Source organism: Catharus ustulatus, chromosome 18 (genome assembly GCF_009819885.2).
Source record: "Catharus ustulatus isolate bCatUst1 chromosome 18, bCatUst1.pri.v2, whole genome shotgun sequence".
Taxonomy (NCBI): domain Eukaryota; kingdom Metazoa; phylum Chordata; class Aves; order Passeriformes; family Turdidae; genus Catharus; species Catharus ustulatus.
The window spans coordinates 10,297,954-10,320,228 of NC_046238.1; the positions used below are offsets into that span (position 1 = coordinate 10,297,954).

Below are 22,275 nucleotides of genomic sequence, written 5' to 3' on the forward strand. Positions count from 1 at the left end.
TTTTTACTTCCATTCTTTTCAGATCTGAGGCATTACCTAAGAAAACTCTAGCCAGTTCTCACAGAGTTGGTTTTATTTGTGTCTTCTATTCCACCTCCCCAAAGGAGCTAATTTTATTCATCATTTTTGCTTGTTTATTTTATTTGCTATTAAAAGAATCAGAGCCTAATATTACAGGCACCATTTTGCATTTCAAATATTTATCGTGGTGATCCAGCTGAAAGTATCCCCAGGCACTGCAAGGCAGGCAGGAACAGGAGGGATTCAGGGAAGGAAATAAAGAGCTCTGCAAAAGGTGGTGGTTCAGGCAGGTGGGATGGGATGGGATGGGATGGGATGGGATGGGATGGGATGGGATGGGATGGGATGGGATGGGATGGGATGGGATGGGGCACGCGAGACTGCCCAAGTTTGGATTTCATGAGGTGACTGCAGAGGGAGCTGCTCCTCAGGGTTGGTGTTGGCTTTTTAAGGGGAGAGAAGGCTGCAGACACAACTACAACTGCAATCTTTCTTCCCATACCTGTCCAAAGTGAGGAAGAAATTCCTTAAAAATATATGTGCTGGTGACATGATGATTTTCCTGCCATGGAAACAGCACATCTTATCCCCAAGGCAAGCTGATCTCAGTCAGCACTGGACACACAGTTTTTAGGAGACAAGCTCTCCCAGTAATTCTTTCCTGTGTACAAATTGTATTAGAACAACTTCCTGAACATCCATACAACCTTCAAAGTATCAGAAAGGGGCAGACAGAGGAAATCAAGAGAAATGGAATACTGACTAATCTAATAAGCCTTGTCATGGTGATAGAAGCTCTCAACAGAGCATGACAAGGTGGAAAATACCCACATTTCTGGGGCACTTATATTCTTCCTCAGTCAGCATCATTGCAGAAATTAAACACATGCAATCCAACATCAAAAGCCATGATGCAAAGCTATCATTCAGGCTGGGACCATCTCAGAGTATTTCATTTAATTAACTGCTACATCTGGATCAATTTTCTTAGTACAACAGAGCAGTTTCTGCTGTTTCCTCTCAAGTGTGAAAAAAAAAAGATTACCAAAAGGTAACCAGCTCCATCAACAAGAAAATTGCAATAAAAGATTTTAAAAAACCCAAAGCAAGTACCAAGCTTTGAGTACCAAGCTCTCATACAGCACTGGCTGTGCCAATTTACTTACCAGAGAAGCAGTGCCTGCATGACTAAAAGCCAAGTTAACTTAGAGCTGACTAGTGATTTCACAGCTAGATCAGCAGCAGCCTCAACCAGCAGAATGAGCAGAAATGGTGCTGGTTGTGCAAAAGTTTCTCCAGTCCTAATGTGGCTGAGATGAAGAGGAAAAAAGCATTGGCATGGGAAAAGCTCTGAGCTGGTTCTTGGTGTCCAACTCGTACCTTGTGCATCCCATCACACCTTGTCTGTCCTGTGTCCCTTTCTGCCACTGTCCTAAACCCCCAACTCACCTGTGCTTCTTCCTTCTCACAGTGATTGGCACCATCTGTCCTAATCCTGGCCCCCACACAACATGCTGATAATCTCATCCCCATCCCTCATGCTCTATTCTTTTTAGCATTATACTCATCTGTACCTTCCGCCCCCTCGTAAATGCTTGCTCAGGCCTAAAAAAAACCCAACCAAAAACAAACAGTGATACCATCAATCTGTGAATAGAGCTCGCTGAAGCAAAGCATATTTTTGGTATGCTCATCCTGTGCTTCCTCTTTCATCTATCTTTGGTGAAAGAGCTTACCAGAACCCAACAAACTGTTGGAAGAAATCAGTAGAAATCCTTCTTCTTGGAGGAATGGCCCATTTTAACTCTCGGTATTTCATAATGACAGTCATGAATCAAATATCAAATTTTTAAACTAAAAAAAACCTCAACCCCAGTAACCCAAAACAAACCCCAAAAATTTTGAGAAACACCACTTCTTAGGACCTTATAGAGAGAACACAGGCAGGCAAAAATTTGCATAATAAACTATTTTTTAATTAGGTACTTATTTTTTATTAGGTATTTTGATATGTTTTATTTGGTATTTATTTTTATTAGCCACTGATTTTATTAGGTATTTCTTTTTATTAGGCAGCTTGGTATATTTGGTTAGCCTTGGATTTAAAACATATTTATCTTATGCCTCTGCTAGTCACCTGCAAAAGACAAGGACAATTTTCTTCACTACTTGATGCATATTTTTGGCAGCTAAGGGTTTCTGTCACTTGTTCTAAGCACTGGAGATCAGCCATGGTTAGGGACAGGAAGTAAGGTGGGCTGGCTTTTAATGGAATTAAACTCTTGGTTGCCTCTTATCTTGTCACAGTCACACGCTTGCAGCCAAACCAGCAGCCAGATTTGCAGTCAGACAGGCTTTTCTCCCCCACATCCAGAATTCAGAGGCCATGATGGGAGAAGGAGTTAGCTGGTCCTTCTCTGCAGCCTCAGCCCAGCTCTCCTAAGAGCAGATTTACTTAAACACTTTGCTAGTACAGGAACCCATGACTTAAACAATGCCCTTGATTTCTCCTGATTGCTTCCTATGACACATTTTCGCTGCACCTTTTGCATTTTTGTTAAAAAAATTTTGTTAAAATTCACATTGGTTAGAGGGACATGATATGGGGCAACAGAGCATTGTAATTCAGTGGACCCTTCTAAACTACACACCAAGCATGTAATTTCTGGCAACAGGTCCAAGTGGCTCAGGCAAACCCTTCTAGCTTGAAGTCATTGGGAGAGTGGAAAAGAGAACTTCTGTTATCCTTCTTCTGTCCTTCTTTGTTAGCTGCCTTTTCTCTGAAATATTTGAAATTCCCAGCTCAGTCATATCTTCTTACTGTCCAGTGGACAAGGGCAGGAGGATAACCCTCACCTTTCCCAGTTTGACAGCCCCCAGATTAAAAGTGCCGAAAGTTTCAAGGACCTCGTTGCTGGCACTCTGCAGTTGCCTGGCCTCACTGTAAGCAGCACTAGAGGGTTCGTGCTGCAGACAGGAAAATAGATCTGCATCACTTAGCAACCATAAGGTTAGACTTCCACAGGAAAAGATGTTTCAAAAAAATTCTGGACTGATAAACTTGATGACTTAGGACCTTCCAGAGAAGGCATCCCAAGATTCACACTGATAAGCCCTCTCCACACTTTATTTTTCTTCATCTAACAATTTGATTTTCAAGGAAGTGTGGACAGAAACAGTACAGTACTCTATTTCCTCAAGTAAAACATAGAGCAGACAATATTTTATAAATAAGAAGTTATCTTTGTGACCCATTTGCAGTGGTACTGAGAATTAACTAATTATTGCATTTTTTAAATACAGGTATTTTAAAGTCTCTGTAAGGGCTTTGCCATACTTAAATCACCTTCATAGAACCAAAGGCAAGTATTTACTGCTCAAAATAAGTGCATTTATTGAGATCTCACTGAAGAAAAAGAAGCCATTAAGATCCATGTATATTAAAATTATTTGGGGGAAAAATTAAATATAAGAAGACTTTCTGTTCCAGTTTAAGAAAAATCAGGCCACACCAAAGAGAAATTTCACTTCAGTCAAAATTTCTGCAGAGGACATTAATCTCCATATTCATTTGCTATACCTCTTCTCACCTATTCCCAAAATTCAAATGTGACTTCCATACACATTTTTGGTACCAGCTCCATAGAGAAAGCACCTCAGTCCATCTGCTACAGCTCTCTCAGCCTCCAGCACAGTTACACCACTGCTCTGAGACTTTACCCCACGCTCCTCTTCAGTTCTAGTCCTGGGCCCAATCACATACATGTTTTTACCACACGTATATGGTCACTCATACATGGTTGAGGCTTTTCTGACTGTTACCTGAATGGCCACATAGACCTGGTACACAGATTGCAGTTCCCCAGGCAGACAAGACAGCAGCCTAAGTTATCTCACTCCTAAATTCAGAAAGATTTTAACCCCAGGTATCTACAGATCTAACATTCCATCCTGCTGACAATATTCAACCATTTCACCAAAAGAATACTTTCTGGGGTTTTATATCCTCTCCCTTTCTTCCTCTTTTGCCATAAAAGCAATTCTGCTGAGGAGGTGCAGCCAAAGATTCCCTTTTTATTTCTGGCATAGCCATCGTATAACCTTGATTCACAGTGTGAGCAAGATCAAAGATGTCAACAGTATCACCAAATTCAGTGACAAGCTTACTGCAGAGCAACTATCACAACCAATATGACACAAAATGAAACTCAATTGAGACAGATTGACAACGAAATCCCTGAAGAGAGCAAACCAGCAGCAGGGAATGAGGGCTGGCATGAAAACACAGTGCATTGAGTCAGTAACCCAGCCAAAGCCACTGCGCTCCTGAGAGGCCTCCTGGTCCTGAGCTAAGGACTTCCCAACTTAACACACTGTACTAATACTTTTTCAATAGCTCTGTCATCAGAAACCAACCACCCACCACATCAAATGGTTTATATCACACTACTTATATTATTCTTTTTCTCTGACTCCATTCTCCTGGAAAACGTTTTCTTTCCATTGAAAACCACATTTCTGAGGTCTTTACATCCCTCCACACACACGGCCACTACATATTTTATCTGACTCTCCAGTCTTCAAACACAACACAGCAATGTCCAGGTCTGCTATTTAACTTGACCCAGCAGCACAGAGCCAGCTGCCATGCAGCTCCTTCCCTTGCTCACTGACCCATCACTGCACATTCCCAGGTTAGTGGAGCTCCTTTTCTATGGATCACTGATTCAGCCTTACACATTCCCAGCACTTGGTGCCCACTCTCTGACCCAATAAAATAACACCATCCCTTTTTTCCCATCTCTGAACTCCTCAGTATTCTCCTCCTTGCAGGGATCTGCAGTACCAGAAATGTAATCACCTACTGCTCCCTGCTTAACAGCAACAACTAATTCAAACTATTTGAACTACAATTTTAATAATAACTGGTTTAGAATGAATCTTTCCATCCCATTTCCTCCCCCTCATCCCAGAAATAATCAGAGAACAGTAGGACAGGCACAAGACACACCAGCAACAGATAAAGCCCGAATCTGGCAGCTTCCCTACAGCAGAGTACAGGTCAGTTAAAACAGCTTTTCCTCACACACACAGCATCCTCTCTGTAACAAACCTTCCCATTTTGCCAGCAGTCCTATCCACCTGAGCAATAATTTCTACTTACTCTGGTCGGAGTATGCCCAAAGCCTTGATGAATGAAAACCCCACAAACGGTAAATCTTCCCCCGAGAATCCTGCTGGGTTCAACTGGCGCGTAGAGGATAAAACCCGCGAATTCTTCTCTGGTTCATCAAAATTTGAGGTGTCATCATCAGACTTGAGAGTAGGAACGAAGGGGGGAGGAGCTGGTGGAAAAAAAGCAAGAAGAAAAGACAAAATTCAGCTACAGTTCACTCTGCAACAGTCCCACTCATTCAGTGCTTGCAATGGCACTGCAGCTCCTGCTTTTAATCTTGCTAACACAAGCAGACTGAGCTGCTGCTCTCAAAGCGTATTACAGCAACAAGAGATTAACCCCTGAGCTGCCAACATGGCTACCACTCTGCAGGCACAGCATCTCCCACACTGATCAAACTGGGATTTAGCTTGGGCTTTGGAGATTCTGGGGTTTGGGTTTTCTTCAGGTGAAGATGGTGGGGTTTTTTAACACATAAATAATAAAATCAAAGCATCAGGCTAAGAAAATCATTACTGTAATATAGCCAGAAGTCTGTCAATTCTGATTCATCTTGAAAAGGAAAATGTCTCCAACCTGCCCAATTAGTGACACTACCTGAGAAAGAAGCCTGATCCTGTGCTAGCCAGCTAAGGGATATATCTTACCCTTTAACACTAACAAGAATCTTCCCAGCATGGGTTTCTAATCAAGAACAAACTGGTCTTTCTCCTGGAAGGCTCTAATAAACTACAGCTACTAAAAGCTCACTGGTGTTTAGGAAAAGAAGATTGATTTTATTTCTCTAAAAGAGCTTGCTTAAGATCTGGAACTCTTGCCGGGACAGCACTGCAGTCTGGCTCTGATACAATCAGCTCTGAAGAAAGGTATAAATAGTAGGAATTACAATGTATTTCTTACTATAATTTCTAAATTGGTACCACTTAACTTGCTAACAGTTGTTTAATTTCAGACGATTTTCTCGTGCTTGCTTCAGTTTAATTAACCTAAGGAACAAAAGGACAAGTTCTTCTTGGTGATGTGCAGCACCCGAGCTACCTGCTGGCTTGGCTACGTGTGCGAAAGGAATGAATGCAGAAGCCCTGCTGTGCAATCCCTGCCTCATTAAATCACATTTCCTAACATTTATTTATTTATTTATTTCATCACTCGGGTCCCCGCTCACTGCAACTCTGAGATGAGCAAAGGAGAGACAGCTCCTCCGGCAGCAGCCAGAACAGCCCCTTGTCACCAGCTGATGGAAGTGGAGTGTGCTAATCCCGTTACCATGGATCCAGGATGGATCTCCTGGAGCTGAAGGGTTGATGAGGATTGAAGGACCAGCAACAAACATTGCAACCCCTGCAGTGCAGGCTCCCCACGCCGGCTCTGCCCCAGCTGCAGCGTGACAGCCGCTGCTGCCCGTGAGTGCCAGGGGCACAGCCAGGCACGGCTGGAGGCACTGGCTCCCTCTAGGCTGCCAAAACCTTCCCCTGCCCGCCTTTAACTCTCCATTCCCTCGCTGGAACTACCCACCAGACCGGCAGGAACAGCCAACAAAAAATAAAGGATCTGTCTGCATCAACTGCCAGGCTTGGGTAGCAGCTCCCTGAAGAGCCATCCTGACGCTGCTCCCAAGCAGGGAAGTGAGAAGAAATTCCATGAAGCAGATGCTGCTCATGTACAGTAGTTCCAAGTACATTAGAATGAGATAAATGGGGAAAATACACTAATTAAATTGGTTCTGTAGAAAGCAGTTTCAGTCTACTGGAACTTACCAGCTCCAGAACATTTTAAATGTATGTCAGTATCACAAATCTATTAATTTCTTCTATTATTTTGGTTATAATAGAAATAGATTATATAATGGTGATATTTATGCACCATAAACATAGTTTTGAAATACAGATTTTTGGATTGGGATATGTATTTCCTTTTAAAAAATCACTTAATGTCAGGATCATGCCCAGCTACTCTTACATATACTCTTAATGATAAAAAACAGAGAAGTAACAGAAAACAACTTGTAAGCATATCAACTTTAATGCAAATATAAGCCCAAAGTTGTAGTTCACTCACAGCAGAGGAGGATCAGTTCAGGATCAGTATTTTTTAGTTTCAGGACCTTTGCTGAAAGAACTCTGTGTTTTCTCTTACAGAAAGGGGTTGCTGTGGGATTTTTAACACTGTTTTTGAAGGCAGATACTGTCTAGGAGGTAAAGTAGTAGAGAAAACAGCAAACTCTTCACTTGATCTGCAAAAGTCTAGAATGCTTTTCAAGAGGTAGCAAAAACCAACTTAGCTGCCTCTTTATAATGGTGCAAGCACCCTGTTCTGTACTCCCAAGAGCCTGATAGATAAGTTCATCTCTGAAAGAGATCTAAAGCCTTACTTCCCACCAGAAATTAGAAAAAAAGATCTTAAGAATCATCTTCAAGCCCTTGCAATTAAAAAGAAAGTTGTTCCTGTTACCAACAATAAGACCTGCTACTCAAAACACATGCATAAAAGAAAATACCATTTAACTATGCATGCACATAAAAAGATGAAAAGCACTCAGTGGGGGAACAATGGATGCACAAAGATAAAACTGAATGTGAGACAGAGGAAAACCTTTGGGGCTGGTGGGAAACTAGTTTAAAGAGCACAATGTTTTACACTACAGTTTCCTCTGATGTTTAATAAAATATGAGAACAAAGAAAAGAAATTGTGAATACTAGATTAAAAAATAATGAACAGTCCTTTGCCCTCTATTTTGCATTCACTAAAATCCATGACTAACAGTCCAAAATCACTGCAACTTTGCAGTATAACAATATTTGTATCAAGAAATAGTAGCAACTAAAGAGAAAACCTGGAACAGTCATTCCACAAAAACACCTCTAGATGTTAAGTAGTTCTGAACTTGTCAAGTGGCTGAAAATGAGAAGCAGAACTTCTGAAGAAGTTTCAGCATGTTGGAGAAAAAAAAGCACTTAGGGGTAAGGGAATAACTTTTAAAAAAAAAAAGCTAGAACCACTGTGTTTGATGTTGCTAATTATTTAGTAGTTTCTTCATAGATTTTTATTCCTCAGACTGAGTCCTTTATCTGATGTCTAAAATACCCACAGAATAAACAGAGTAGTCTTGTAAAACCAAGCTAAAACAGACAAGCGATTTTGTTCTCAAGTGTGGGTCACACGATGGCATGATCTCTAGTTATTATTCCTTACTTAAGATCAGAAAGCTGTCACATGTTCAGAACAAGATGAAGACTGGTGAATGCAAATTCATTGATGTGCTTATCAGTTGCTTCTTTAAAGGGAAGGATCCTTCAGCAGAGGTCAAGACAAGCCTCTGAGAGATGAATGTGAGCACCACGCCATCACATCTGACAAGGTGACAAATTTGCACTTTTCTCAGGCTCACCACCGAAAAGGAGGCAAAAGTATTACTCCACAAGACAGTAAACCCAGAACTTCTACTCACACAAACTGGTTGGGTACAAAGAGCTCCTTTTGTCTCCAACACGTTACAACGAACGTACATGTTCTGTTTACCATTTAAAGTATCTTGTAGAGAACTGCATGTTTTAAAAAAGCCAATTCCTTGCCTAGATACATCCCCACTTGGGGAAGGATGTAACCCTCTTCCATCTGTTCCAAAGAATGACTTTCAGAGGAAAAGGGGGTGTTGTAGGTTGCTAGGTTTAAGGGAAGGAAAAAAAAAAAAAAAGAAAAACGGAAAAATCCAAAACCACCACACATATTCCAGTACTTTAATCATCTTATCATTAAGATTAGATAAAGTGTCTCTTATGGGAAAAAACCTTTTTTTTTTTTAAGTCTGCTTCAGTGTGTGTATTTATGACTAGTACAAAGAACACTGCTTTAACCAGGTCTTTCCATCCTTTCAAAATATTTTCATGCAAATTCAGAAGAGAGACTGCATTTCCCTTGGGACAGTGAGAGACTCAACTGAAATAGGAAACTTAAAGGCAATACAGAATGTTTCTTAAGGATAAAAATGTGTCTCTTCTTGATCTACAAGGTGATCTATAAATGCTTCCTGAGGAAGAGCATCCACACAGCCATTTAAAATAGGTTAGGCATGCCTCTTCCTCAGGCTCTAACAGACCTATTTGAGAAAATGTTATGAAAGAAAAATAGACAATCCCAGGGATGAAATTAAAGGAAATTTTTGTTAAGACCACTTCTAAAAAAGGCACTGTGTTAGTTCTAACCTATCTTTACAATATTATCTTAACACCTTTACTGTTTTGTCAAGACAATGATCCAACACATACATTTCTATTAATAAAAGTGATTCCCAACCTGCAGTGCAAGTGATCTCCACTTCAAGAAACAAGTCAACACATTTTTCTGAAGACAGAAATTTAAATGAAACACCCCAATGTGTAACTTAACATCCTGAATGACAACGTAGTGTTCATAAGGATAAGTGTCTTGGACTTATGAATAATGACATTTGGGTCCTGCAGAAAACAGTTTAAGAATCAGTCTTTAATATTTCTCAAGTTCTGCTTGCACAAGGCATTAACTCTTGTCTTTTCATATGTATAGTTTCCATGTGCAAGTCCAAATATGTCATTCCATTTTTAAGACCTCTGGGACTGTAGTTACAAAGCAATTCTTAAAATGAAAGGCTCTTCATGCTGTACACATATTGCTTAAATAAGAATGAAAATTTTCTGATCATTTTCCAGCTAGACTTCAGCAAGCAGATTTTTTATTCCAAATTAAAAAGCTGATTCAGTTTATGGATGTCAAATAAAAGACAACTAACAAAATCCACAATTTATACAGAATGCAGCCTTGCTGCTGGTAACTCAAGATGTCATTCCCCCATTCTCTACCTCTGATTTTGGATACTTTTTAGATACTCAGATGGTTCTGTTATCAACTTTCCAGTGAAATACCTGATCATTTAGCTGAAACATAGATAAAAATATGTTTATTTCAGGTAAATAAATTCCAAAATATTTTCAGAAAACTCTTCAGTAAATGAAGACAAACTTTTGAAAGGTTTGGTTTGTTTTATTTTTGGGGAGGAAGTGTGGTGGTATCTGTTTCAGGTGGAGTTTTTTTAATAAGCTTTAGAATTCATTAAATAGCAGAAAACCAACAGAGAGCAGAATCTAAAGTGTTTTCAGTACAATACTCCAAACAAAAGGACAAAATCACCTGTTGAGACAAACTGAGATAAACCTGACCTAAAGTTTAATGGTTTGATTGTGTTTCTGTAACTTAAGAGCTGCTTCTACAGACACACACTCGGACCCAGGGAAGTTGGGAGCTTTTTTTAGAGGCAGTGATCTTTTGGAAAGGGGTTTGCTAAAAAGTCAAGTGTTTCATAGGTTACCATAACAACAAAATGTAACACTGAAAAGCCCCTTAATGACACATTCTTAACCAAAATCAGTGCATTAAGAATGGCTATCCTGGACCTCTCAGCATGATAATTAAATACCTGCAAGGCAAAGGTACCAATTTTTTCCTTACCTTGCTAAGCCTGAAATAGAAATTACATCACTGCCCTTATAGACTATGGGAAAGTCTTACTTGACACAGAATTTGTTTAACAATTGTGGGATTTGTTTAACAATTGTGGAATTGGAGTAATTTTTGTTGGCAAAGGCTTTAGGATCACCCAGTCCCAACACTCCATAACCTCAAACTCTTTGACCAGACTAACTTGGGGAAGTGAGATGCTCTAATATAAATCTAAATCCTACGACCTCTTCCATCACCCATCTTCTCAAGCTGCCATTGCTCCCGTTAAACACCACTCAGCAGAGGTCAAGATTAGAAAGAAACCTTTAGCTCTTAGATAGCCCAGGTCAAACCTGACCCAGAATGACAGCAACACTGCTCAGAAAAACCAGCACAGGGAGATCCACTACTGAGAGCAAAGCAATAGGTGATACATTGAATCTGCTGCTTAAAGCACAGAGACTGCTGTGTTTTGTGCTAGTTACAGTGGGGGTTTATCAAGTATGAGGCATAACAACGAACTGAGGGGTCAAAACTGCTTGAATCCTCACAGTAGGTAGGTGTGGCTATTACAGGGAATGATGCAATCTGCTGGCCAGCTGCAGACAGAAACGGGATTTTTTAAATCTCAAATGATTATTCCAACATTGTAACCACACCAGGGCTGCCTACTGCCTTGTCCATCAGCATCACTGCTGTCACACGACTTGGCAAAATGCTCCATTAACTCCTGCAGCTGTGTGAATACCAGACAGGCAATTGCCAAGGAAACACCAGAGCATATGCTCACATGTCATTCTTCTTTCTATATCTGAGATAACATGATATAAATGCAACACAAAATTCAGGAACAGAAACTGGTGGCTTAGGCAGGGCTCTGGGGAGCTCTGCTCTCAGAGAGCACTGGGAAATGTATGCTAAAGTGATGAAAAGGGCTCGAGGCTCAACAGCTCTCAAAGGGCAGAAACAATGGAATTTAACAGAACAGCAGCTCCACAAGTTCAAAATTAATGAATCAACAGAAAAGTGAGCAAACAGTCTGTGGAGCTGACAGCTGAAGTGCTGAGATAGTCATCAAAAGTAGAAGCACTGGCTTAGCAATTTATCATGGAAAATGGAGCACAATCATTCCCTTACAGCATATTTGATAAAAAACATAAGGCAGACATGTTGCTCACCCAGATAATCTTACAGTCCAAATAATTTTAAATACTCTCCAACACAATCAGATCCCCATACAGGGATCACTGATCAACTGTGAAATATTTGCTTCTGCCATAGAGCTGGTGCCTCAGTACTTCCAAATACCAAATTCCATTGCTTACAGAGTATTATAAAGAGTTTTCTGCATAGAGAATTATCTGGTTCACTGGTTTTATTCTATTCCTGGTTGAATGAACATATTTGACCAAAAAAAAGTAATACATTATCCCCATTGACTTTGACAAAAAGCTCCAATGGCTCTATGGTCACAGACATTTCATCACCTGCTGGAACTACAAAAAATAAACCAACCCTAAATAAAAGTTGATTCACAAGTAACAAAAGAGAAAGCTAAAGATACAACAACAAGAAAAGATGAAGCCAAAATTAAGCAAACTGAGGTGGGAAAGGTCTGAAAAAACATACTGATGCATTTTAATTTGAAGAAGGACATGGAAAGGACCATTTTGATTTTCCAGTCTAGTGCCTTCAGTAACATGGCAATTGCATCAGAAATTGATATGGAGTTTTATTAAACTTCCTCTTACCTTACAGTTTTCACCTGAGTTGTTGACATAGCAACAACCAAACCAACCATAACATTGCAAAAACCTAAATGAGCTGTTTTGTTAAAAACTCCTGCTCCAGGAACCAGTCCTGTTTCATTATGAATAATTCAGATTAAACACACTTAAATACTCATTGTACAAATTTTCCCATTACCAAAAAAAACCCAGAAATTGTTTACAAATACAATTTTATTCTACTTACAATTACGGATATTGTTCCAGTCAATTTCAGAAAAAAATGGATGGCAGCAGAGAGCCTCATAACCCAGCCTTTCCTTCTGCACACAAAGCAGGCTCTGGATTAAGTCAAGAAAGTCACTGCTAACTTTCACATCCTCTGGGAACTTCAGAAATCTCTGCATTAGAAAGAAATGGATTTTTGCTCAGTAGGAAAACAGCCTCAGAACAGGAAGATTAAGTTTCACTATTCTGAGATATGTCAGGTACAAAGGATGAATATTTATAGCACACAAATAAAAGCATGGTGCATTTTATCCAAGTAGGCTTTTATATGCATTTACTGCAGAAAAGATAACACAGGAACAACCATTCCCACCCAGACAAATTGTATCCCAGGTGATCATCTTACACTGAACAATGGCCAATGGCACACACAAATGGAAGAATAAAACAAGACACTTCCCCAGAAAAATCTCACAAACTTCCAAAGGTTTGTGGTTTAGGATTTTCTGAATCAGGGATGATGACACCTGTTACAAAAAATTACTTGATACCTACAATACAGAGATATATAAATACAACACAGTGCATATATTCCAAATATTTTATGAACATGACAAAGTAAGAGACATCCACAACATTTATGAAAAGCAGAGAAAAACAGCCTTCAGTTACAGCCTTTTTACTTGAGAACAGGGAAGGAGTTCTCTCTACCTGGAAGTTCATGATGTTATTGAAAGTTTTTGCTGAAGTGCCTTCAGTGAAGGGACACCTTCCATAAATCATTTCATAGGCAATGACTCCAAGGGACCACCAGTCACACTCGGGGCCATAGGAGGCTTTGCCATCCCCACCCAGCCCTGTCAGCATCTCTGGTGCCATGTAGTCAGGTGTGCCCACAGGGAGCCTGGCATTCACCTAGGAGCAAAGAGAAACCAAGAGAAACTACAGCACTTCATTTTGGTCATAAAACAAAGTGTTTATGTTTTCCCCCTCCCTCTCTTTTTTTTTTTTTTTTAATAGAGACATAATTTTCAGCCCTCCAAGTGAATTTTAAGAAAGTAATTTCAACAAAGCTGTTTAGCAAATAAGCACCAGGTTAAGGAAACTGCTGATAAACAAGCAAAGCGAGCTGTTTGGTATAAAGAGTCAAATTATCAGAGCATATTGTTACTATAAAGTACTAATTGCTAAATTAGAAAAGTAGCACCCCAAAAAGCACAGAAATACTAAACTGATATGTTTTAAACAGCAAACATACTCTGTTTCAACTTGTATTAACATAGCTGAAATTTCAAAAGTGGTCAAGTTCAGACATAAATATTTTCTGCCCTCATTACATTCTCTGTCACCCTTACCTTTTTACCTAGTGCTCATGATGAGCAAAGTACTAATATTTGAATTTCTGGACTGCTTAGAAAAGGCAATTCAGGAGCCAATGCTGCAATCATTTTTGTACTGAGTACCATAAAGAATGAAACAAACAGCAGGCAGGCTAACACAAAAACCTGTGAGTGACTGAAGAGACAGTGTAAAGAAAAAATTTAAAAGGAAAATGCAATGCAGAGAAGCACTGAAAATGTAAGATCAGGGGAAACAGGATATTAAGAATCACATTACAAAGAAAATGTTATGGAAAAATAAAAATTGTAAAACAAGACAGAAATATGGTTCAGAACTTCATGTTCTCACTTAGATACATTTAAATTGTAAAAATTTTCACTGGAAGTTGTATGCAGTTACCAAAACTTACAAGCAACTTATAAAAAGCTCCCCTGATTTAGATTTGATGCAGTACTTTCTGGGGAGTGAAGCCCAGAATATTTAAATGTGACTCATTTTCATCAAGAGCTCCCCAGTCTTCAAAGTTATGTCACCTTAGTTACAACAGGCACAATTTTCACTCCAACTATAAATCCACGTCCTGTTCAAACACAGCACTGAACAGCTGTAAGAACCTGTAGACTTTGTGTCACAGTGAAGCACCACGAGAAAGCAGACTTACAGTAATTTCACGATTATAAGCTGCACGTCTGGTGTCAGCAACTGTCTTGGGTTACAATACAGAGTGTGATAAAAGGTTCTATCACCATCTGTTGAGGGTGGGGGCAGTGATCCTTATCTCCAAGGGAGATGTTCTGCTAATGGGCCATCCATTGAAACCAGGCAGGGCATTGTTCTTTATCTTTTCACAACCCATCCTTCCTCCAGAGTCATTTTCTGCTCACGGCCCATTGAGTCCCACTGTGGGACTGATAAAATTACTGCATCCCATTGGGAGTTGCTCCAGCCAGGGGGGAAAGCCCAACATTTCTTACCAAGATAAAAACAGAGGTTTGGGGACGCTACAGGAGCCCCTTTCTCCACTGGATTCCAGAGGAAAACTGGATCTCTCCACATCACCACTGGAGCTCTGGAGGGAAACTGCACCTTGTACAGGAGCACTGCTCCAACTGAGCCACATCTGTCACTGCAGGAGGATGCAGCCACCATGGAATGGGACTGCTGCCAACACCCTGCCTGACGGGGTGTCAGGTTGTACTCTGACTTTGTCAGGGTTTGGGGTTTGTTCTTTGTAGTGCTGTATTTCTATTTTAATTTCCCTAGTAAGGAACTGTTATTCCTAATTCCCATATCTTTGCCTGAGAGTCACTTAATTTCAAAATTATAATAATTTGAAGGGAGGGGATTTACATTCTCCATTTCAAAGAGAAGCTCTTGCCTTTCTTAGCAGACACCTGTCCTCCAAACTAAAACAGTAACTTTTCATTCTTTGTCCATATATAAGCCGCACCTGATTATAAGCCACACTTCGGGTTCACACCAAAATTTTAGTCAAAACGGTGCAGTTTATAATCGTGAAATTACTGTACCTTCACCTTTCTTGTGTATTAATATTTTAATAAGCAAATATCTATCTACTGAGGGCTGCAAAAGATACCTGAGCTCATGCTTGAAAAGCCATTCACAAATGGAAAAATACAATTGTGAATAGATCCCATAGTAGACAAGAAAGGCAGAAGAGAGAAGAGCAAGGTGTAATCAAAGAAAAGATACCAGGTTAGTTTTCCCTTTTCAACTGGACTATCCAAACAAGCCACAGACAAAGTTTAAATCCACATGCTTACCGTTCTGTTTGCTGTCATTTTGGCAGCTGAGCCAAAATCCACCAGTTTAATGTGTCCAGTTCGGTCAATAAGAACATTCTCGGGTTTGATATCCCTGTAAGCCACAAGAGAGCAATCAGGACCTTTCCAGACCATTCCCCACTGGCACATCCAGGTAACAGCATATTCAGCTATACTCAACCACATGCATAAAGCCTTTCAAGGCAGTCTTTTCCCAACAGCTGCCCCGTTCCCAAGAAAATATGGAAATATTACAGTTCCCCTCATTTCAAGGAAGGTTAATAATTATTGACAGCATATGAAAAGAGAAGGTGATTTTGCACCTTGACCACACTGTAACTGAGTTACAGTAAAGCATTTTGTAGTTTTCTTCCCAAACCCCCTCACAAGTTATTCTGCACATCTTCCAAATTCAGCCACTGACCTTGCACTAGAAAGCCACAGCCATGCTCTAAGTGCAGTCACTACAAACTCTTGGAACATAAAATACTCCCTAACATTTCCACACCCTCAGAACGTTTTTTAAATATCAATATGATTTGAAAATGCACACAGTAACAGTCTCCAAGCCTTGAGAGAAAACTCTGTGATATTTAACTACTCCAACATCCTATACTGCTGTTCACCAATCAGCACACAACAATTTTTAACAATTACATTCAGTTCCCATAGTATTTGATGCCAAAAGCAGTAACCCATGGAAAAGATTTAAATTTTTTATAGGGCAACATTAACGCTTCTTTTTACTGAGCCTCCAGAAAAATATATATAACAATCCTTTCTTGATATCAGTCTGAACTTTACATCAAAGTCAATGCCCTGAGCTACAATTATAGTTGGGAGTCTGATTAAATTTCTAATTTTGTCTTCTGACACAGCATGTGAAATACTGAAAGGGGACAGAATATAGAAGCACCCAAAGCAACCTTTACATACCGGTGGACATAACCCATCTGGTGGACACTGTGAATGGCCAAAACCAACTCTGCAAGGTAAAACTGCACCATATTCTCATCCAGCTGGTCCTCATATCTGTTTAAGAGTGACAGCAAGTCCCCTCCAGGCTGATACTCCATAACCTACATAAAGTTTGAAAGGAACAAATACAAAATATTCCATTCAAGTCCCTAGTATGACAAGGGACGCTGGACAGTGCTATGCAGTGCAGGAAAATTTACAGAAAACGAGAACATTTCAACCAACACATTGTTCTTTAATAAACCAACGACAATGGTGTTCAATAGAGGAGGAAATAAAAGACTAGGCATTACCAAGTAGAGATTTTTCTTATCTTGAAATGCATATTGTAACTGCGGAATCCACGGACTGGTGCTCTGAGCTAATATGCTGCGTTCTTCCTCAAAAAATGACACCTACCAAAAAAAGTGTTCAGTTACATCATGAGAGGGAGTGAGAATATATTAGAATCCCCTAGTTTTAGAAAATCTTGGCACACATCACAAAAAAATTACACAGAAATTATTAAGTGCTGTTTCCTGAGCAAGTGCCATGTGAGGGTAGTACCATACTTTGCTTTCTTGTCAATCTATGCCCCAGAAAGGGCAATTTTGGTTGAGCTGCATTTCTTCTAGCCACAAAGAATGCTGAGGGATATCAGGAGCAACCTTACTGCACCATGTACTGGGAACAACTAATGCAGATATTGTATAAATTCATGAGGTCTCTCATGGAGTATCTCTGTCCTACTTGTCATCTCAGCAAAGATTAACTTCTGTTTCTCACCAAACTATGAGAACAACCTCCATTATCCCTTTTTTAAGTTTCCAAGTAACACATTTCTCAAGCTAGCGAGAGGCTCTCCATAAAAATCCAGTCACCACAGTTTGCCTTCACACCCACTCTTGACATTCTACTTCGCTCTTTAAAAGAAAAAAACCCTTAATGAATAGATTGTCTGAAAATTCAAACCATCAGCAACAAGATCAATACTGATTCAGTGTTTTTGTCATCTGCTTTTCTTTGCTTATAATGAGATGGGAAGCTCTTTACAACAAGAGCCATGTTTTGGTACCTGAGGATGGCAGCTCACCCAACAGACCCATAGACTGTGACAATGACTTTTAAACACAGCAAAACTACACACAACTTTATTGTTTCACTGAAATGTAGGATGAACTTCCTCAAGATACATTTTTAATTCAGTTCTAATAATAGTGACAAAGGAAGTGTTCAACAAATTGCAATTTATCCTCCTGCTCTCATAACAGAAAAATATACATACGTGCTCCTGTGCCAGCAAGGACTCCTTGCTCATCACCTTCATAGCATAGACATCACCAGTGACTTTCTCTCTCACTACTTTGACATCTGCAAAGTGACCACAGCCAACCACACTCTTTACTTCAAAGTCCTTCACACTGGGTTGCAGTTCCTTTAGTTCAGCAACAGTCTCTGCATCTATAAAAATAAAATACTTATTTTTACATTTGGAAACTGGCATTTTATAAAAAAGACAACATCGAAATTAGGGAATAAAAATTTTAAAAGCCCAGCAAACCAAAACCAAAAAAATCCCAACATTTAGTTCCAGATTCTCAAGAAATGTTAAAGCTTTCCAGAATATGCTTCTTAAAAATAACAGTATGCATCAGAACTAGAAAAAGACTGTATCAATGCAGAGTTAAGTCTGAAATATAGTACATACAAAAGGATCAGGAAATGCTAAGACAGTTCCCATAGCAACCATAATTCTGTCCCATTCATAACATCAGAGGCTGAGAACTTCTTTGGTTTCCAATTTCTTTCCAGCCATCCTTTATCAATAAAAGTACATTCTCTAAACATGAGGGTTTTGAACCCAGCGAGTTCTAGTCCAGGGGCAGGGTTTGCTCCTCTGCCTGAGGGAGGCACCAGTCTATTGTCTAACAACCAACCACAGCCATTTATTGCAGATATTCAGCTCCAGTTTTCCACTGGCTAGCTCCAGCCAGCATGCACTGTGATAATCAGTCACTCACGGGAGATTGTTTTAAAAATTCTTCAAACTAGCAGAAAAATACTGTTTGCTAATAATATCTACAAACCATTGGGTGGAACTATAACAGGGGGCACAATGTGTTACTTGAAATCAAATGTCTTTCTGCTATGGAAAAATTGATGGAAATTTTCTTTGTTCTTCCCTAAAAGTAATCTAAGCACATTATCAATAAAATATTTACTGCTTTAGGAGCTGTATTTCTGAAGCACAGAAATACTCCTTACAAGTTACACATGCAAAACTCGGGTAACACGCAGAATCCAAAAGGTAAAAAGAGCCAGGAATTATCAAGTTTCTCTCTCACATCTTTTTTTCCTCATAGTCACTGTCCTGCTCTCAACTTCTGACATCCTTCTGTGGTGCACACTCAGAGCTTTGCTGTAGCCAGTACTCACTTTCCAAGAAAGTACCTCCCCAAATATAAATACAGTACAGACTAAGAAGGAGGCACATTTGAGTCACAGCACTTCAAAAACCACTTGCATTTGATCTTCTCAGACCTGAACAAATCCTTACTAAGATTGCCAGGATCCCCTCTGCAGAACTGAGTCTGCCAACATAAAATCAGATGCTCAAAGTCCTGGGTTACAATCAAAGCAACTAAAGCATTACTGTAACATCCAGATTTTTAAGTGTTTTATAAAACCTGAAAATTAGTCTAAACAAACTTACACTTCTTGACAAAGTTGCCAACATGTTTAATTTTCATTAAAGCAGGGTTTCTGCATTCTTCAAAAAGAACAAATAATGAATCAAGGATGCCTTCCCGGGAGAGAGGAGACATCTGCTGTTGAGTCACAAAGAGTGGCTTCCCCTGGAAAAAAAAAGCAGCAACAGCAGATGGAGTCTCAGACAACAATGAAAAGCCTCAAATCAATAACAGATGTATAGAGCAGATTATATATTATCCATTTTAAAATCACTACCTCAGAAATTAGACAAATGATACAGAAGTGTGAGGTAAATATATCAACTCACTATGTCTACCTGTAATAGCTGTTGCAGGTACTTCTCTTTTAGACAAAGCAATCCTTTAAAGTTTCAAGCAACTAAAGTGACAGTTTCAAGAAAGCTGTGATTCAAATTCTAACAATCTATATCCTCCTGATGACTCTGATGTGACTGGCCTTTTCCTTGACACTGCATCATGCAGGTTTTTTTCATAGTACAAACAATATAAGATATCAGCATCAACAGTAGCTCTAGAAGGAAAAGCTGTTGGACCTCAAATGATGAAAAAGCAGCCCCTTAGGCAAATTCATCTTGGGACCAACCCACAGCTCCTTCATTCATGAAAAAACTGAAGATTACAGGGCACAGAAAGCAATACTCCATCTTTATGTGGAAAAATCCATCAGGCTAAAACATCAACAGATGCAAAAAACATAACATCAGTTACTATACACTGGATTTTGTGCAAACCAGATACACTTTGAACTTCACCTCATTATCCCTTTATTTTACCCTAAAGAATGACACAGGCATGGGTTCAGCATCTAAACAAGCAAAGCTATATTCTCTGAGATACTGGGAATGCACAAGGACAAAACTGAGATCAGCTCCCAGGCCAGATGTTGTTCACCTGAAAGAGCAGATTGAGCCGAGAAACTCGGCTGGTGATGGGCTCCACTGGTTCTGCCTCCACCGCATTTCGGGCTCCACACTTAAACTTCAACATCTTTACAGTTTATCTCATAGAAACGATCACCTGAAAAAGGGAACAGGGACATTCAGGAAGCACTTGACTGGCTGACTCTAAATAAAAAATATGGATATGGGGGGATGCAATTTAAGAAACATCTACATGTCTTCGGGGACAACATTTATAAGTTTACACGTGCCTGGAGCGTCCCGGCAATTCAAGCAGGGAGAAGCACAGAACCACGTTGAAGACCTCCGAGTCCAACCCGTGAGCGAACCCCACCGTGCCAACCTCCCCGCGGCACTCAGCGCTTCGGCCACCCCTTCCTTAGCACCTCCAGGGACGGTGACCCCGCCACCTCGCTGGGAGGGCGCAGAGCCCCCCAGACTCCGGAGCTTGCAGCGGGCGGACCCGAGCCCCCCTCAGAGCCGCCCCACCCCAAGCCCCGTTCCCGCGGCCCCGAGTCCCGCTGAGCCCCCTCAGAGCCGCCCCACCCCAAGCCCCGTTCCCGAGTCCTCCCGAGGCCCGCACCCGCCCCGCTTTTACCGCCGCCAGCGTTTGAACGCCGCCGTGGGCGTGGGGATCTTGGCGTCACTTCCGGTACCGCGGCGCGGGCCAATCGGAGGCCGGCGGGACCGGAAGCCCTGCCCGGGTGTGGCGGCGGCTCCGTGAGGGCGGGAGCGGCCCCGGCTCTGAGGGAACGATGAGGGTATCATGGGGGGACCGCGGTGCCGCGGCGCTTCCCCAGCTCCGGAGGGAGCACAGGAGAGCCTTCGGACACTGCCCTCACGGCTTTGCTCGTGCTTGTCGTGTATTTCACATCTTTTTTCTTGTTTTGTTTGTTTACCTTTGCCAAATCTTAAAAGGGAAAAATGACTCATTCCCAGTAGTTCTGAGGGAAGCTGGCTCAACCCTACCTAGACGTCATAGTTGGCAGCAGCTGCTGCCAGGTAGGGCAGCCAGAGGGGAAGTGGAAAGGTTTTCAGAAGCTTTAAATTTGCTTCTGTAAAATGCTTGCCTGACCTTTATGGCCCTTTTTGTATGGCCGTTTTATTCAGATACAGGGTGATTAACTTTCAAATGAAGCACTGGCGCAAAGCTTCCAGCTCGGCACCCGCTCTGTCAGTGAGCATCCATCAGCACGGGATGCAGGATGACCTTGTGTGAGGATGGATCCGTGCGGAGATGGCCATGGAGGACATCGGCAGGGAGCACTGATGTGACCTGCAGCCATCACAGGGGTGCAAAACACAGCCCTTTGTTACACAGTATCTGGCAAGATTTAATCTGGTAACAAACCTCAGTGGCGTGGTCCTTAAAAATAATCATGTCGCTGTGAGTGACGTAAAATAAGATAATTTGCTCTCTAACATTCATTTTAATGATGCTAATACTGTTTTGGCATCTAGCTGATCAAGTAATGCACTGATGGATTTATTACATTTGACTTTATACAAATCACTTTATAGGTTTGTGCTTCCTTTCACCTCCCCCAGTCCACCCCTGGAACACTGACATATTTGTGGTGTATTTCTGGTCTCAAACTTACATTGCTGGGTTCATTTCAAGTTACAAAGCCTGAAAGAGTTTTTAAAATCTAATTTATTGTCCACTACCTGCACTGCCAATTTGGTTTTGGACTCCACTCAGGACACTGTCATTGGCCGTGTCTCATCCACATCCGCATTGCCCAGGAGAGACCAGCTCTGAAACAGAAATGCAGTAAAGAGCTTCCTGTGCATGAACTGGGCAACTGCCATGGTAGTGCATTTTAGTAAAATACTGCATCCTGCCCTGATATTGGAGCCCTACCACATCTAAAGGTGCTCTACCCCAGGTTTTGAACAAATCTTACTGTCTGCCATCCAAACTAAGAGAACTGCAG

The 22,275-nt window shown here is 40.8% G+C and overlaps 1 protein-coding gene across 1 annotated transcript in view; it reads right to left on the bottom strand.

The window, feature by feature from the left end:
- The window catches only part of CIT (citron rho-interacting serine/threonine kinase), a 68,086-nt gene extending 47,660 nt beyond the window's left edge, over positions 1–20,426 (bottom strand). The window contains exons 1-8 of the mRNA XM_042779844.1: positions 20,331–20,426; positions 19,421–19,562; positions 17,993–18,168; positions 17,022–17,123; positions 16,687–16,829; positions 15,751–15,844; positions 13,337–13,540; positions 5,186–5,397 (exon numbers count right to left, since the gene is read on the bottom strand). Coding sequence (XP_042635778.1) covers positions 5,186–5,397; positions 13,337–13,540; positions 15,751–15,844; positions 16,687–16,829; positions 17,022–17,123; positions 17,993–18,168; positions 19,421–19,562; positions 20,331–20,426 — 1,169 coding nt within the window. The remainder of the gene's footprint in view (positions 1–5,185; positions 5,398–13,336; positions 13,541–15,750; positions 15,845–16,686; positions 16,830–17,021; positions 17,124–17,992; positions 18,169–19,420; positions 19,563–20,330) is intronic.
- Between the last annotated feature and the right edge of the window lie 1,849 nt (positions 20,427–22,275).